Genomic DNA, 16,647 nt, shown 5'->3' on the forward strand with positions numbered 1-16,647 from the left:
CAGCGCGAGGAAGAGGTAGGCAGTGTATTAATAACAATATGATGAATATGATGTAAAGTGAGAAATGTATTTAACCCTGTAGAAAGCAGAGACATCTCTCCGTATATGCACACTGTAATGAAGCTTTCCAGAGAACTGATTGCAGATATAATGATCAGTCATCACGACATTAAGCAGGCCGCTGGTTTGGCTGCTAGTTATTAGTGATGGCGGATCGATACCTAAATATACATGTTTCCATCCTAATAGTTCATCTTTAAATAATCATTTCATCAGATTATTAAATCTAATATAATGTTCAGAGACCGGCTGTAGTTAGACACACAGGAACAAACTCAGCTGCTGGTTGCAGAAATGTGCGACGGACAGTGATGGAAAGTTCACTTCCTACATGAACTAGTTCAAAGTTCAGTTCACACATTTTAAAATGAACTAGTTCAGTTCATAGTTCATAATTCAACATGTTGAACTAGTTCATAGTTCTTTTGTTTCCAATCTGTTGCTGCGAGCTATTATTTTTCTAAATGATTGCCACAGCTCATATAGAACCACAGACAGCAATTATTTGATCAGTTTTAACACTGAAACTATGCGTCTGATTTGTAAATAGTTGTCAGTAATCATACGAAGATGCTGTATTAATGGTCTGAGGTAGAGCTGCTCTGCTGCCTTCATGTGTTTTTGCCTCCATGCTTCGCATTGTGATGGCGCATGCGGCGGTGCGACTCTGTGCTGGCTGCTGTTGCCAGATTGGGTTTTATTCCCGCTACATGTTAAGGCTGTTTACGGTGTGTTTTAGCCGGGTTTTCTCTCTTGAACCAAGTTAAACTGTGAGAGAGAGCCGTTCACTAACGCCAGAATGAACGCGTTCACAATAACGTTCATCAGGCAGAAATACAGAACGATCAGTTCACGTTGAACGCGTTCAGGCTCAACACTGACGAGTATTATTGGTTCTTTTTGTTTGGTTTGATTTAAAATGTAAAAGCATCCATATCGGTATCAGGACACTAAACTCACTGATTCTAGCCTCATTTTATATTTATTGTTATAGGACCATCTCCAAGTGGAATATAGTTTGTCACAGTTTGGTTAGAGTACGGGCCTTTGTTTCTGATCCTTTTTCTTTACTTTCACTTTCTTTGTCTTTATTTAAAGCTGCTTGGTGCGACGCAGTATTAGGAATAATACTTAAGTAAAGTTAAACTCATTTAGATTTAGATCTGGAAACATGATATATATGTTATAAACATGTCAAACTGTGGGATTGTGGGATTTGATCATCTTTAGGTTTCTTGGTTTAAGTTTTCTAGGAGCCGGTTTCACTGACACGCTCAGATTAAAGTCTGCAGGATATTTCAACTTTATTCTCCACATTTCATTTGAATGTTTAAATGTTTTTTCCTCACGTGGCCCTAATACTCCGTCTGAAACGGTGTGTGTTATTTGTCTTTAGACTATAAAACACGGAGCTGTTGAACAGGACGTGCGCTCCTTTACTCTTCTTCACTTTCCTTTTTCGTCCATTGCAGCACACAACATACACTTCCGCTTCACCCCTCCAAAATAAAACCCCCACATATACACTGTAAATACTAAACCGGAAGAAACATAAAATGACTCTAAGCTGTCTGCCCAGAAATACTCAGTACTAAACAATAAGTTACAATAGCACCGAATCAAAATGTGATATATGTGACAAAACTGAGATACTGTGGCAAATACCACAAATCTAGTAAAGTCATGGCCGTAGCTGCCATTGAGGACACAGACGTCAGGTCCTCGGTATTTTTTTTTTCTTGAAGTACTTGCAGATAACCCTTCAGCTCGGGGCCCTAGGCAATTGCCTGGGTTGCCTGCCCCGTTGCGGATGTTGAAGGGTTAATGAATCCAGTTAACACACTCTCGTTGAGATGCCCCTCATTTATTGATGCATAAACTCTTCTTGGACGCACAAGACGGAGCAAATCAACCAAAATACAAGCAAAAGTCCAGAAAGCACAGCTGCAGGTTAAATAGAGTTCAAGCTGCTGTTATGAACAAATAAAATCCAAAACTCCCTCTTCATCGGCTCACATCCTGCCATTAACTGTTCACGTGCGCTCCATGCACGATCACGTGAACACTATGCCAGAAATTGGCGATGAAGTATTAAACTTCTGAACAATGTGATCATGTTTTTATATATTTTTGATAGTTGTCTATTTTTTAACCCGTCTGCAAGCCAAGTTTCCCTTCAGGGAAAATAAAAGCTTTTGGGTCATTTTCAAATGTTTCAGCACCCTGCCCAACAACTGAACCTGGCTGTTAAAGGGTTTGGGTACGATGACATTCATTGTACTAAACTTTAGATAAATAGACTAAAGTAATTGACTGTTGTTTGTGTAAAACTGTTTCTTGAAGTCAGTAATTGTGTGTTTGATTCATTTAATTGGTCGTATCAAAGGTCACCTCATTCAGTCATCTTGAACCTGACAAACATTATGACAGTTATTATAATAACTAATCCACAGTTACAACAGAAAGAGTTTGTTTCACAGGTGGGACGGTTAGTGATGAACAGGTAATAAAAGCCATATAATAATATACTATGAAATGTGTTAAAAGAAGGTGACAGAAATACTGTTGAAAACATCTTTTCATTCATGATATTCAGTTATTTAATCAGGCAAATGAAAAGTCAGTGGAACATTCAGAAACTAAGTTATTAAACATTAAAGCTCAGTGAAAGTCTTTAAATAGTTTGTTACTTTGGCTCCATCTGGTGGTGGAATGAATAATGACAGGATGTTAGACAGCAGTGCAGACCTGTGTGATGTGCAGCTGGTTGTAATGAATGAGCATGTTGTTGTGTTTGTGTGAAGGTGTTTCTCAGCTATGGATCAGTGTGAGGACAGAGAGGAGGGAGTCCCTCCCTCTAAAAGCTCTCTGTGTGGGGAACATGACAGCCAGACCAAAGCTCAGAGGTGAGATGAGGATCTCTAACTGTCCATCACTGTTCTCCACTCACATCACTCCACCATCATTATTCACACTCACTGTCACATCTGACACTCAACTACTGAATAATAAGTCACAATAACTCAGAATGAACTACTAACTTTGTGAGTTAACAAAGAGCTCAACCACTGATTAGTCAACTAATCAACTAAGATGAGACAGCATCTTTCATCAGATGACATTTTGATGAACAGGAGAACGTTTCTCATCCACTGTCTTCTTACTGATTTTCATTCTGCTTCTAAAACTTCAGCTGCTGAAAGTCTGCTCAACATTCATCTTTTTAAACTCTTTGATTTGTTGTTTGTTTGTATCAGGATGCAGCAGCAGAGAGCAGACTCTCCTGAACCCAGCTGTGTGTCCATGAAGAGTGACCGGTCTATGCCTCGTCCTATTAAGTTTAAAGATGGACAACCTGCTGATGGAAGGTAAGAATTTAAAATGGTTGGTTGGCTGTTTGGGCTGAATAAACCTCCTGTGTTATGTGGGGCGGAGCAGGTGAACCAGGCACAAACACCACAGACAGGTTAAATGGAAACAGCTTTAATGCTCAGAAACCAACAGACAGGCTTACAGACCATAAAGGGAAAGCTGTTCAAATAAGGTTGAAACCAGCAGGAACAGGTAACAAGAGGTAGGGGTAACAAGAGGAACAGCATCTCATCATGATACAGTTTGATGGTCTACCTGCTGGGCAATGCTGCCTGACCCATGTCCTCCGGTGCCTTTTATGCAGGTCTGCTCCTAAGAACACCTCTGAGGGCCTAAACGGGTCATCAGCTGGGGACCACCAGTCATGGATGTTTCGCTCCTTTAACCCCAGTACATCTCCTGGTGGCGGAGCAATGGCAGGGATCTCCCCCTGCTGATGCACTAGGTGTTGTCCGGCCCCCAACTCCTATGCTTCCTCCTTAGCCACAGCCAGAAGCCGCCTTTCTCCGCCTCCTCAGCCAGTTTTTTGATGGCTTTCCGATGCCCCCCTCCTGTGCATCCCCAACAATCTCCCTGGGGAACTGCAGCAACTGCTGTTTCCCCAGGTCGACCCTCATGGTCCACTCACTGCGGTGAGAGGAGTTTTGCTGTATTTCTCTGCCGCGGGGGGTTGATGTTCTCTCCAGCCCTCGCGAACAGGATGGGATGTCTCACTGGAGCAGAAGGTCTGCTGTTTGCCTCCTGTCTGCACCACCTCTGCCAGTTTCCTCAGCACAAGATCGTGTCGCCACCTGTATCGGCCTTGGGACAACGCTGTCCTGCAGCCTGACAGGATGTGCTGGAGGCTAGCATTGAGCTAGTTGCACAGGGGACAGGTCTCTTCGGCACCGAACAATTGGTGGAGGTTTCGGGGACAAGGTAGGGTGTCGTATGTGGATCTGATCAGGAAACTGAGCCTCGCTTGGGGGATCTTCCACAGGTCAGACCAAGACATGAGCCTGTCTGTGACTCCTTCCCATGACGTCCAACCTCCTTGCCAGCTCTGAGACACCGCCTTGATGTTCAGGCGTTCCTGCTCAGTCCTCGCCACTTCTGCCACCACCATGGCTTTCTGCCTCTCCTTGGATGCCTTTGACCAGAATAAGGGGGTTTCGCCCCTCCCAAGGCCTGTTCGACCCTCCTGGAATCTGCCGACTACCTCAAGGTGCTTCAGCCTGCCCGCTGCTCTCACCAGCTGGTCAGTGGATTCCCTCAGCTCCAGCACCATCCGAGCCTTCTCCTGCTTGTATCCCAAGCTGATGGATCGAAGTGGCAGTTGCAGCGTGTTCCTGCCGAAAAGGCCTACATCTGAGAGGCATCTCGGCAGCCCCAGCCACTTCCTGATGAATGAGTTTGCCAGCCCGTCTATCTTGCTTGCCACTGAGGAGGGGATGTCGCTCATCTTCAGAGGCCACATCACCCTTGGGTACAGTATGAACTGGTAACTCCATACTTTACTTTTACTTGCCGGGGAGCTGGCTTTGGTTGATCTTAGCAGGGCTGTCTGCAATTTGCTTCCTCACCGTCTCCCCATCTGATCCCATCGCTTCTGATCCATTTCCTGAGGGACAGACTGCGTGATTTGGAAGGTTTGATCTCATCACAATGTAGTTGTCTAGAATGAAAGAAAATGAGTGAGAGCAGTATATGTAGTGTGGCGCTGATGAGGGAATTACACAGTGGCAGCAGGTGAGCAGGTGGGTTTGAAACTGAAGGCAGGGACAGAAACAGACAGGACAACACAAACAGAGCTTAAACAGGGATCATGACAGTCGCCCCCTCAAGGGACAGCTCCCAAATGTCCCTCCAGGCTGGTCAGGAGGGAGAAAACAAAGAGGAGAAAGAAGGCAGGACAGATGGACAGGACCACTCTGGAGGATGAAAGAGCTGCTCAGGGCAGAAACTTTGGAGACCAAGGTGTCAACAAAACCATGTAGAAAGGAGACCAAGAGACAGGAGGACCTCAGCAGGGGGGCTGATGTTTTGGGAGCTGGCTGGATGTCTGTGGAGGCAGCAGAGACTCAGTGAAGCTGGGCAGCAGAGACTCAGTGAAGCTGGGAAGCAGTTCTTCGGTGTTAACTACATGCTATTTTCACTTCTTTATTCATATCAGGATGCAGCAGCAGAGAGCAGACTCTCCTGAACCCAGCTGTGTGTCCATGAAGAGTGACTGGTCTATAGGTTGTCCTGTTAACTTTATTATTGAACAACCTGCTGATGGAAGGTAAGAATTTAACATCCAGTAATCAGAGCAGCATTTACAGGAGTTCATTTAGTCATCATAAGTGCAGATTTGAGTCATTAAATGTCCTTAAACGTGATGTTTTCTCCACAGAGTTCAGCAGCAGAGCTCAGAGGTTCCCAGTGATCAGTCTGCACAGCAGCATCAAACACAGCTGGACTCCATATTTATGGTGTGTACATGTACAAACACACCTTTTACTATTAACTCCATCAACCACAGATGAAATACTAAAGTAACATTCAGGTCCTAACAGTGTCCATGCTGCTCTGTTTAGACCAGCAGGCCTTCAGACTGACACATGAATCACATGTTGTGTTCTACCAGTTTAAATGAAATGTTCACTTTATCTTTCTGTTCCAGCTGCTGGAGGAGAACATCGTCACTTTTGTGAAGAACGAGCTGAAGAGAGTCCAGAGGGGTCTGAATCCAGATGACCCAGAATGCTTAGAGAGTCAGAGTGAGGATGAGGAGGTGTTGGACGGTGAGGAGGAAGAGCAGAGGAAGAGCAGCAGAGACGCATTTCTGAAGATCACAGTGCACTTCCTGAGGAGAATGAAGCAGGAGGAGCTGGCTGAGCGTCTGCAGAGCAGTAAGAGGATTTTAACAGATTTAACATGATGGAGAGGAAATGGAGGCAACATGGGAGAGGTTTATATTTCAAACTCTGCTGTAAATATGCTGCACACATCTGCATCAGATCAGAGGCTGTTTGTCCTCCACTGATGAGCTGAATAAAACTGATGGAGGAGGAAAAACTACACAGACACACTTACATGTTCAGATTTCTAGACTTTCTGTAGGATCCACTCACTGATTTCATGTGTTGTTTGTTCATTCAGGAACTCGTGCTGCAAAGTGTCGACGTAAACTCAAGTCTAACCTGGAGAAGAAGTTCCAGTGTGTGTTTGAGGGGATCGCTAAAGCAGGAAACCCAACCCTTCTGAATCAGATCTACACACCGCTCTACATCACAGAGGGAGGGACTGCAGAGGTCAATGATGAACATGAGGTCAGACAGATTGAAACAGCATCCAGGAAACCAGACAGACCAGAAACAACAATCAGACAAGAAGACTTCTTTAAAGCCTCACCTGGAAGAGATGAACCAATCAGAACAGTGATGACAAAGGGAGTGGCTGGCATTGGGAAAACAGTCTTAACACAGAAGTTCACTCTGGACTGGGCTGAAGACAAAGCCAACCAGGACATACACTTCACATTTCCATTCACTTTCAGAGAGCTGAATGTGCTGAAAGAGAAAAAGTACAGCTTGGTGGAACTTGTTCATCACTTCTTTACTGAGACCAAAGAAGCAGGAATCTGCAGGTTTGAAGAGTTCCAGGTTGTGTTCATCTTTGACGGTCTGGATGAGTGTCGACTTTCTCTGGACTTCCACAACACTGAGATCCTGACTGATGTTACAGAGTCCACCTCAGTGGGTGTGCTGCTGACAAACCTCATCAGGGGGAAACTGCTTCCCTCTGCTCGCCTCTGGATAACCACACGACCTGCAGCAGCCAATCAGATCCCTCCTGAGTGTGTCGGCATGGTGACAGAGGTCAGAGGGTTCACTGACCCACAGAAGGAGGAGTACTTCAGGAAGAGATTCAGAGATGAGGAGCAGGCCAGAACCATCATCTCCCACATCAAGAAATCACGAAGCCTCCACATCATGTGCCACATCCCAGTCTTCTGCTGGATCACTGCTACAGTTCTGGAGGATGTGTTGAAAAGCAGAAAGGGAGGAGAGCTGCCCAAGACCCTGACTGAGATGTACATCCACTTCCTGGTGGTTCAGTCCAAACTGAAGAAGGTCAAGTATGATGGAGGAGCTGAGACAGATCCACACTGGAGTCCAGAGAGCAGGAAGATGATTGAGTCTCTGGGAAAACTGGCTTTTGAGCAGCTGCAGAAAGGCAACCTGATCTTTTATGAATCAGACCTGACAGAGTGTGGCATCAATATCAGAGCAGCCTCAGTGTACTCAGGAGTGTTCACACAGGTCTTTAAAGAGGAGACAGGTCTGTACCAGGACACGGTGTTCTGCTTCGTCCATCTGAGCCTTCAGGAGTTTCTGGCTGCTCTTCATGTCCATCTGACATTCATCAAGTCTGGAGTCAATCTGCTGGCAGAAGAACAAACAACATCCAGGTCTGAAGTGTTCAAAGACAAATCAGCATGTTTCTACCATAGAGCTGTAGACGAGGCCTTAAAGAGTCCAAATGGACACCTGGACTTGTTCCTCCGCTTCCTTCTGGGTCTTTCACTGCAGACCAATCAGACTCTCCTACGAGGCCTGCTGACACAGACAGGAAGTAGCTCACAGACCAATCAGGAAACAGTTGAGTACATCAAGAAGAAGATCAGTGAGAATGTGTCTGCAGAGAGAAGCATCAATCTGTTCCACTGTCTGAATGAACTGAATGATCGTTCTCTAGTGGAGCAGATCCAACAGTACCTGAGATCAGGAAGTCTCTCCACAGATAAACTGTCTCCTGCTCAGTGGTCAGCTCTGGTCTTCATCTTACTGTCATCAGAAAAAGATCTGGACATGTTTGACCTGAAGAAATACTCTGCTTCAGAGGAGGCTCTTCTGAGGCTGCTGCCAGTGGTCAAAGCCTCCAACAAAGCTCTGTAGGTGCACACAGAACTATCCAGATTAATGTAGTTTCATCTTTGCTCAATGAAGAAAAGTAATGTTTGCAATTCGTTTGTTCTGCTGATTCTTCTCCAGGTTGAGTGACTGTAACCTCTCAAAGAGAAGCTGTGCAGCTCTGTCCTCAGTTCTCAGCTCCCAGTCCTCTAGTCTGAGAGATCTGGACCTGAGTCACAACAACCTGCAGGATTCAGGAGTGAAGCAGCTTTCTGCTGGACTGGAGAGTCCACACTGTGGACTGGAAAGTATCAGGTCAGGATTCAACTGTCTATAAAAGTTTACCCACCAAGCTTTTATTGTCTTTATATATTGGATGTGTGAATTGACTTATTACAATTCTTCTCCAGACTGAGTGACTGTAACCTCTCAGAGAGAAGCTGTGCAGCTCTGTCCTCAGTTCTCAGCTCCCAGTCCTCTAGTCTGAGAGATCTGGACCTGAGTAACAACAACCTGCAGGATTCAGGAGTGAAGCAGCTTTCTGCTGGACTGGAGAGTCCACACTGTGAACTGGAAACTCTCAGGTCAGTTTTATTATTGTGTATATAAAGTCATATTTTTGGCTTCTCCTCAGTTTGTAGTTTACATGAAGAGTTTATGATAAAAAGATTTAGTGTACTCTCTGAGCTGAAGTGATCTAACATCAAGTATACAGTAAGTAAAACTCCTTCCACACCAACATGTGAGGCAGGATTTATGTTTCTGTCTTTAATCTTCAATGAAGACTCAATGTGCATTAATTCATGAAAGTCTATTATAATGGAAAGAATAACAGAAAATATACAACACAGAATTACTGTCATGTTCTCTACATGCAGGTGAACATAAAAAGCAGATCTGCTGCTCAGGAAATGTTGAACATGATTTTCTTTACATTTCACTTTTTTTCTTGTAAAATACAAATTAAATGTTTAAACACTGAATGAAATTAAATTATAATATGATGGAAGACACTAAGTTGCCTAATTAAATGATTGTGATCACACAGTGAACATTGTTGGAATGAAAAATAAGAACTAAGTTAAAACATCAGTAAATTTCTCTGAAATCTTCTTTAGATATTCTGTGGAACAATATTTAACTTTAAAGGCATTTCTTCTGCCAACATAAATCAGAATGCAGCCTCCAGCAGGAACATGTGCTTTCTCTCCTACTAACCTATAATGTATCTGCATGACACCAACATACAGCAGGGGGCGCTGAGTGTGAACATAAAGGCCTGAAAGACAAAATACTGTTTATCTCATTAGATGAACTGTTGTGTGTGTTCAGTCTGTCAGGATGTCTGATCACAGAGGAAGGCTGTGCTTCTCTGGCCTCAGCTCTGAGCTTCAACCCCTCCCATCTGAGAGAGCTGGACCTGAGCTACAATCATCCAGGAGACTCAGGAGAGAAGCTTCTGTCTGCTGGACTGAAGGATCCACACTGGAGACTGGACACTCTCAGGTATGGACAGACAGGTGGACACTCTCAGGTATGGACAGACAGGTGGACACTCTCAGGTATGGACAGACAGGTGGGCACTCTCAGGTATGGACAGACAGGTGGACACTCTCAGGTATGGACAGACAGGTGGACACTCTCAGGTATGGACAGATGGACACTCTCAGGTATGGACAGACAGATGGACACTCTCAGGTATGGACAGATGGACACACTCAGGTATGGACAGACAGGTGGACACTCTCAGGTATGGACAGACAGGTGGACACTCTCAGGTACGGACAGACAGGTGGACACTCTGAGGTATGGACAGACAGGTGGACACTCTCAGGTATGGACAGACAGGTGGACACTCTCAGGTATGGACAGACAGGTGGGCACTCTCAGGTATGGACAGACAGGTGGACACTCTCAGGTATGGACAGACAGGTGGACACTCTCAGGTATGGACAGATGGACACTCTCAGGTATGGACAGACAGATGGACACTCTCAGGTATGGACAGATGGACACACTCAGGTATGGACAGACAGGTGGACACTCTCAGGTATGGACAGACAGGTGGACACTCTCAGGTATGGACAGACAGATGGACACTCTCAGGTATGGACAGACAGGTGGACACTCTCAGGTATGGACAGATGGACACTTTCAGGTATGGACAGACAGGTGGACACTCTCAGGTATGGACAGACAGGTGGACACTCTCAGGTATGGACAGGTGGACACTCTCAGGTATGGACAGATGGACAGACACTCTGACTAACTGAGGGACTGGTTCATGTTTAATGGTGGATATGAGTGAAGGTGTATGAAGCTGATTGTGTCTTTGTCTCTTCCTCCAGGATGAACCATGGTGGACTGCAGAGACTGAAACCTGGTCTGAGGAAGTGTGAGTGTGTTTTCAGTTTGATTCATGAGAACTTTGAGAACAGTCCTTCAGCAGCAAGGTGGCACTAACTAGGTAGTTTATAAAGGAGAAGTGTTCCCTGGTGTGTCCCAGTATGGTATCTCTGACCCACAGAGACAGGAATAAAACATTATAATCACACATGACAAAATGTCCATTTCACTCACATCACCTAAAGTTACCAGCAGTTAAAGTAAAGTTACCAATAAGTTAATGTGCTTAAAAAGAGACACCACCATATATATTTTAGTTATTGTGTCATCAACTAGGTCACTTTTAGCCTTGTGAACTTGAATTTTAAAAAGTTATTAAAAACTCACCTAACACAGTCTCATAAGTTTAAATAGTTTGTCTAGTTTTAAGATCTGTAAGAGGACAAACTTAGATTACAACACAAATTGTTAATTTTGTAAATTTTTCTGACCTGCGTTGAACAAATGTCATTTCCACCACATCTCAATATACAACTGTTATTTAATTATAAATAACTTTACCACTCTAGATTCTTCTGAGACTCTTTTTGTAACTATTTTTACCAGTTTTTCTATAATATACAATAATCATACATCTGTCAATCACAGTAGATTAAAAACATAAAACAACAATTCGCTGCCAATAAAAGTGGGCGTGTCCTGGAAAACTGAAGGAAGCCAATCAGAGAGCAGCCTCAGGTCACGTGCTTGTGAAGGGTTTACATTGACTCTCATTGGAATCAATTTATACTGAATGCTGACAGGTGCTGAGAGACTAACAGCTGCATTTTACAAGCTAATACGTTTTATTTCATAATTTTATGTTTTTTGTGTTAATGTTTATTTTCACACATAAACGAACAATTTCAAATCCAAAAGGAAAAAAGCAAATCAACCAAGAATGAAACAAATAAAAGAAGCAAACAATGACATTCTTCTGTCAGTAACTGAGCCTGAAAAGGAGCAGGATGAAGTTTACACTTGTTTAATTCCTGCCTCTAATTCACAACTTACATTTCTGTACCTGTGTTCCTGTGTAGTATATAGAAATATATTATCATTAATATTATTATCACTATCATTACGTCTATATCACCATTATCATCTAGTCCTAGTATCATTATTATTATTATTAACACCATCATCATCATCATCATCACCATCATCATCATCATCATCATCACTTTCATAAATATTATCACCATTAACTCAAAGTAATATAAATAATAGTACACAAAGGACCAAGTCCATTGTCATCCACTCATTTTTGGACACAACCAAATCACATATAATACACATACATATAAATATACATATATAATAATAGCATCTTAATTCCTATACCTACTGAAGATCATTTCTTTGTACCTCTTTATAAAAATCTTAATGTTTGGACATTCCCTCAGTTCCACATTTAGACTGCTGCATAGCCTCACACCACAAACACAAATACAAAAGTTCCTCCTCATCGTTCGCACGCTAACAGTTTAGAAATAAGTCTGACCTCTTAGATTGTAGCCCTCCTCTCTTACACTGAACATGTTTTGGATATTTGCAGGCAGTTGGTTGTTTTTTGCTTCGTACATTGTTTGAGCTATTTGAAATTCCACCAGATCAGCAAACTTCAGTAAATGAGACAGTAAGAATAATGGATTTGAATGATCCCTGTACTCTGCATGATGGATGTTGCAAATTGCTCTTTTCTGAAGAATAAACAATGACTGTACATTAGATTTGTAATTATTGGCCCAAACTTCAGCGCAGTAACTTAAGTATGGTGAGACCAGTGAACAGTACAAAATGTGAAGCGCTTTATAATCCAGGACCTGTTTGGCTTCACTTAATACTGCAATGCTCCTTTTGGGATGTATATGTTTAATGTTTGCCTTCCAACAAAGCTTTTCATCAATTATGACCCCAACAAATCTATTTTCAGTAACCTGTTCAATATTCACACCATCTATCTGTATTTTTACTTGTTTGTTTCTTCTGCAGTGAAACAACATTACTTTAGTTTTATTCAAATTTAGTGACAATTTATTTTTATCAAACCAGGTTTTTAGTTTGATCATTTCCATGGTTACCATATCTTGTAGTTAATCATCACCCGAACAAAAACTATGAGTGTGATCCGCAGAAAGAACAAGCTTCAATACCTTTGATATGTGACATATGTCATAAAACATGTTGGTCCCAATACTGACCCCTGTGGGACCGCAGGTCCAAACATTTAGAGCAACTGTCACCTAACCTCACAAACTGCTGTCTGTTACTTTAATAACTTTGAATCCAAACCAAGACTTCTCCCCTAATCCCATAACGTTCCTATGTATTTAATAAGAGGATAACTCATTTTCTGAGATCCATTTTTAATAATACTGTTCAGAAAGCTCCATATTTCCTTCATATTGCCTGTTTGTTTCTAATAGTGTCCTATAGTACTCCTTCTTTCTTGCCCTCAAGATGTTAGTTCACTTATTTTTATACTTCTTATATTTATTTTCTGACTTTTGAGTTTTATATGTTATGAACTCTCATTTATTAAACCCTTAGTTAGCCATGGACATTCAGCATGTTTTATTTGTTTAGTATATTGTTTTATTGGACAGTTTATATTATATAATGACCTGAACTGTTGAATTTACATTCAGACAAACATCAGACGCAGCTGGAATCAAGTTTCACTTTGAAAAACATTCTCATCTAAAGGTCCACTTACTCTGTATGTCCAAAGCTTTCAGTCACATCTCATGGTCTTCCTCAGTGATGGAGGGTCTCAGTTGTCATGGAGATGGTTTAAGTTTGAATGGTTTCAGTAAAGTAGTTAATAAATCAACAGATGATAAACTGCAGCTGTATTGTGTCTCGTTCTCTCCATCAGATGCCTGTGAACTGGAACTGGATCCAAACACAATGAACACAAACCTCAAACTGTCTGATAACAACAGGAAGGTGACAAATGTGAAGGAGGATCAGTCATATCCTGATCATCCAGACAGATTTGACTCCTTACCTCAGCTGCTGTGTAGAAATGTTCTGACTGGTCGATGTTACTGGGAGGTCGAGAGGAGAGGAACAGTTAATATATCAGTGAGTTACAGAAGAATCAGCAGGAAAGGAGACAGTGTTGACTGTAGGTTTGGATTTAATGATCAGTCCTGGAGTCTGGAGTGCTCTGATCGTTATGGTTACTCTGTCTGGCACAATAGCAACTATACATCCATCTCCTCCTCCTCCTCCTCCTCCTCCTCTGTCTCTAACAGAGTAGCAGTGTATGTGGACTGTCCTGCTGGCACTCTGTCCTTCTACAGAGTCTCCTCTGACTCACTGATCCACCTCCACACCTTCAACACCACATTCACTCATCCTCTGTGTGCTGGGTTTATGGTCTATGGTTCAGTGTCTCTGTAGGAGGAGCAGAGAGGAGCAGAGAGGAGCAGAGAGGAGCAGAGAGGAGCAGTGAGGAGCAGTGAGGAGTAAAGAGGAGCAGTGAGGAGTAAAGAGGAGCAGTGAAGAGCAGAGAGGAGTAAAGAGGAGCAGAGAGGAGCAGTGAGGAGTAAAGAGGAGCAGAGAGGAGCAAAGAGGAGTAAAGAGGAGCAGAGAGGAGCAGAGAGGAGCAGTGAGGAGCAGTGAGGAGTAAAGAGGAATAAAGAGGAGCAGAGAGGAGCAGTGAGGAGTAAAGAGGAGTAAAGAGGAGTAAAGAGGAGCAGAGAGGAGTAAAGAGGAGTAAAGAGGAGCAGAGAGGAGCAGTGAGGAGCAGTGAGGAGCAGAGAGGAGCAGTGAGGAGCAGAGAGGAGCAGTGAGGAGCAGAGAGGAGCAGAGAGGAGCAGCATCATCACACTGACCCTTAATGAGACACAGATGGTTAAACAGAGCTGCAGTACCTCTTCACACCAGCAGGGTGGGTTTGGATATAATGATCAGTCCTGGAGTCTGAGCTGCTCTGATGATGATGGTTACTCTGCACTGTGAAGCAGATCTGTGTCTCAGACTCAAACACTCAGTTATTTTTCCTTCTACATGATTCATTGATTAGTCTCAGTTGACTCTGCTGTTGTTACTGTCAGGATCCAATGAGCAGCATGCAGCTCTATTCATGTTTAATCTAATAACATCTGTCCAGCTGTGGAAGCCCACAGTGTTTTTGTGCTTGTATTTTATCTGATGATCAATAAAAACTATTCATGGTGTTATTGTTGAAAGCTTCCTCACTTTACTGACACAATGGATAATATAACAAGCTTTATAATACAACACATTGTTAAAGATGAAACCAGACAGCAGTGTGTAGTCGGCTCACATCTCAGATGTCTATGAGTTGTTAACAGCTCCACCAAATACTGATGTTTCCCTCTAAACTTCTCACATGCTTTCATTTCTATAAATGTTCAAATGATCCAATATTTCAGCAACAATCAAAGATTAGAGAAAAAGATAAAAACTGAAACTATTAGTGTATCAGAACTTAGTTTGTTCTTCTTTCCCATTAATCATCTCACCTCCCCTCACATTTATCTGCTGACCCTTTGGAGGGGCCCCAGCCCTAGGTTGGGAACCACTGGCCATTAAGACCAGGGACCAGTGTGAAACAGGAAGTCCATGTGGACAGCAGGACTCTGGAGGAGCTGCAGACTGATGATAACGTTTCCACGGCGACCAGCTTCATCAGCTGCTCTGTGATTGGTCCAACAAGTTTTCTATTGAACGTTCCCTAAAGAACATTTTAAGAACGTTGTATAAATGTTCCCAAAACGTTCTAATAACCAGATGAAATAACGTTTTTATAAAGTAATGTTTACAATGTTCCCCTAAAGTTCCCATTTGGTAGAATTTTGGGAAACCTTCCCACAACGTTCTAAGAAAGTTCTATAAATGACGGTTTTGATATAACATTCCTAAAACGTTCTAATAACATGATAGTTGTAACGTTATTTGAGGGTAATTTTCTAACTTTCCCCAGAGGTTCCTGCACCAAGAGAAGTTATTACACATCTGCCATACAAAAATAATAATAATACAAATGTTGCATCATTCCCCACAATATAATCATACTTACCTTTGCCTCCAACTGAACACCACAAACACAAAGGACATGATGGTGGATTTCCAAAAGTCCAAGCTCCTTTTTCAGCCAATGAACTTTCGTGGGGTGGATATTGAGGTAATGCTAACATACAAATATCTGGGAGATCACCTGGACAACAAGTTGTACTGGTCCCCTAACATAGATACACTCTACAGAAAAGGACAAAGGCTCAGATCCTTAGACATCTACTGTTCTATGCTGCAGTCTGCTGGGGAGGCAACATAAAACAGAAAGATGGATGTGGGTCTTGGTCCTCTTCATAGCGCCTTGGTGGAATGGAAGTGATGAGGCAGAGATCCACTGATCCAGCTACGTTGCAGAACTGAAAGATTCTGGAAATGTTTCATACGAACTGCCATCAGAATACATCATTCGTTTTGTTGAGCTACAAAGCAATTGAATTTGCCTTTGAGAATCAATAAGTTCTATTCTATTAATTCCTCTTCCTCTCCACCTCACACACACATCATCATTGATGGCTATGTAGCAGTTTGATTGAAAAAGCAACAAAAGAGAATTGTTACCTATTCAGTACAGTTACAGGCAACATGTAACTTCCACCTAATGGCATCAGCTGATACTCTATGTAATGAATGTGATCCCTGAGGGTGGATGGGGGCAGCACAACAATGTTTTTGCCCTCTGGTCATATTTGGTTTGTTTTATCTTTAATGGACAGGTTGTAATGGATAATGCACAGCCAGGTGGTCTGTGGTCACTCTGGAGGATAAAGATCCTGACAGGATGATCAGGGTTAGGATCAGTATCCTGATGCAAAGCACAGAGGTCTTCATCCCCCTTGAAGAGGTTTTCTTCAATAATAAACAACTCACTGTATTATCCTGCTTATTACATTTTTCATATGAT

At 42.7% G+C, this 16,647-nt stretch overlaps 1 protein-coding gene across 1 annotated transcript in view; it reads left to right on the forward strand.

The window, feature by feature from the left end:
- Positions 1-13,195: 13,195 nt before the first annotated feature.
- The window catches only part of LOC133980054 (stonustoxin subunit beta-like), a 67,365-nt gene continuing 63,913 nt past the window's right edge, over positions 13,196-16,647 (forward strand). The window contains exon 1 of the mRNA XM_062418621.1: positions 13,196-14,153. Within this exon, the coding sequence (XP_062274605.1) occupies positions 13,419-14,105 (687 nt within the window). The 5' untranslated portion in view covers positions 13,196-13,418 and the 3' untranslated portion in view covers positions 14,106-14,153. The remainder of the gene's footprint in view (positions 14,154-16,647) is intronic.

This window comes from Scomber scombrus, chromosome 5, assembly GCF_963691925.1.
Source record: "Scomber scombrus chromosome 5, fScoSco1.1, whole genome shotgun sequence".
Classification (NCBI taxonomy): domain Eukaryota; kingdom Metazoa; phylum Chordata; class Actinopteri; order Scombriformes; family Scombridae; genus Scomber; species Scomber scombrus.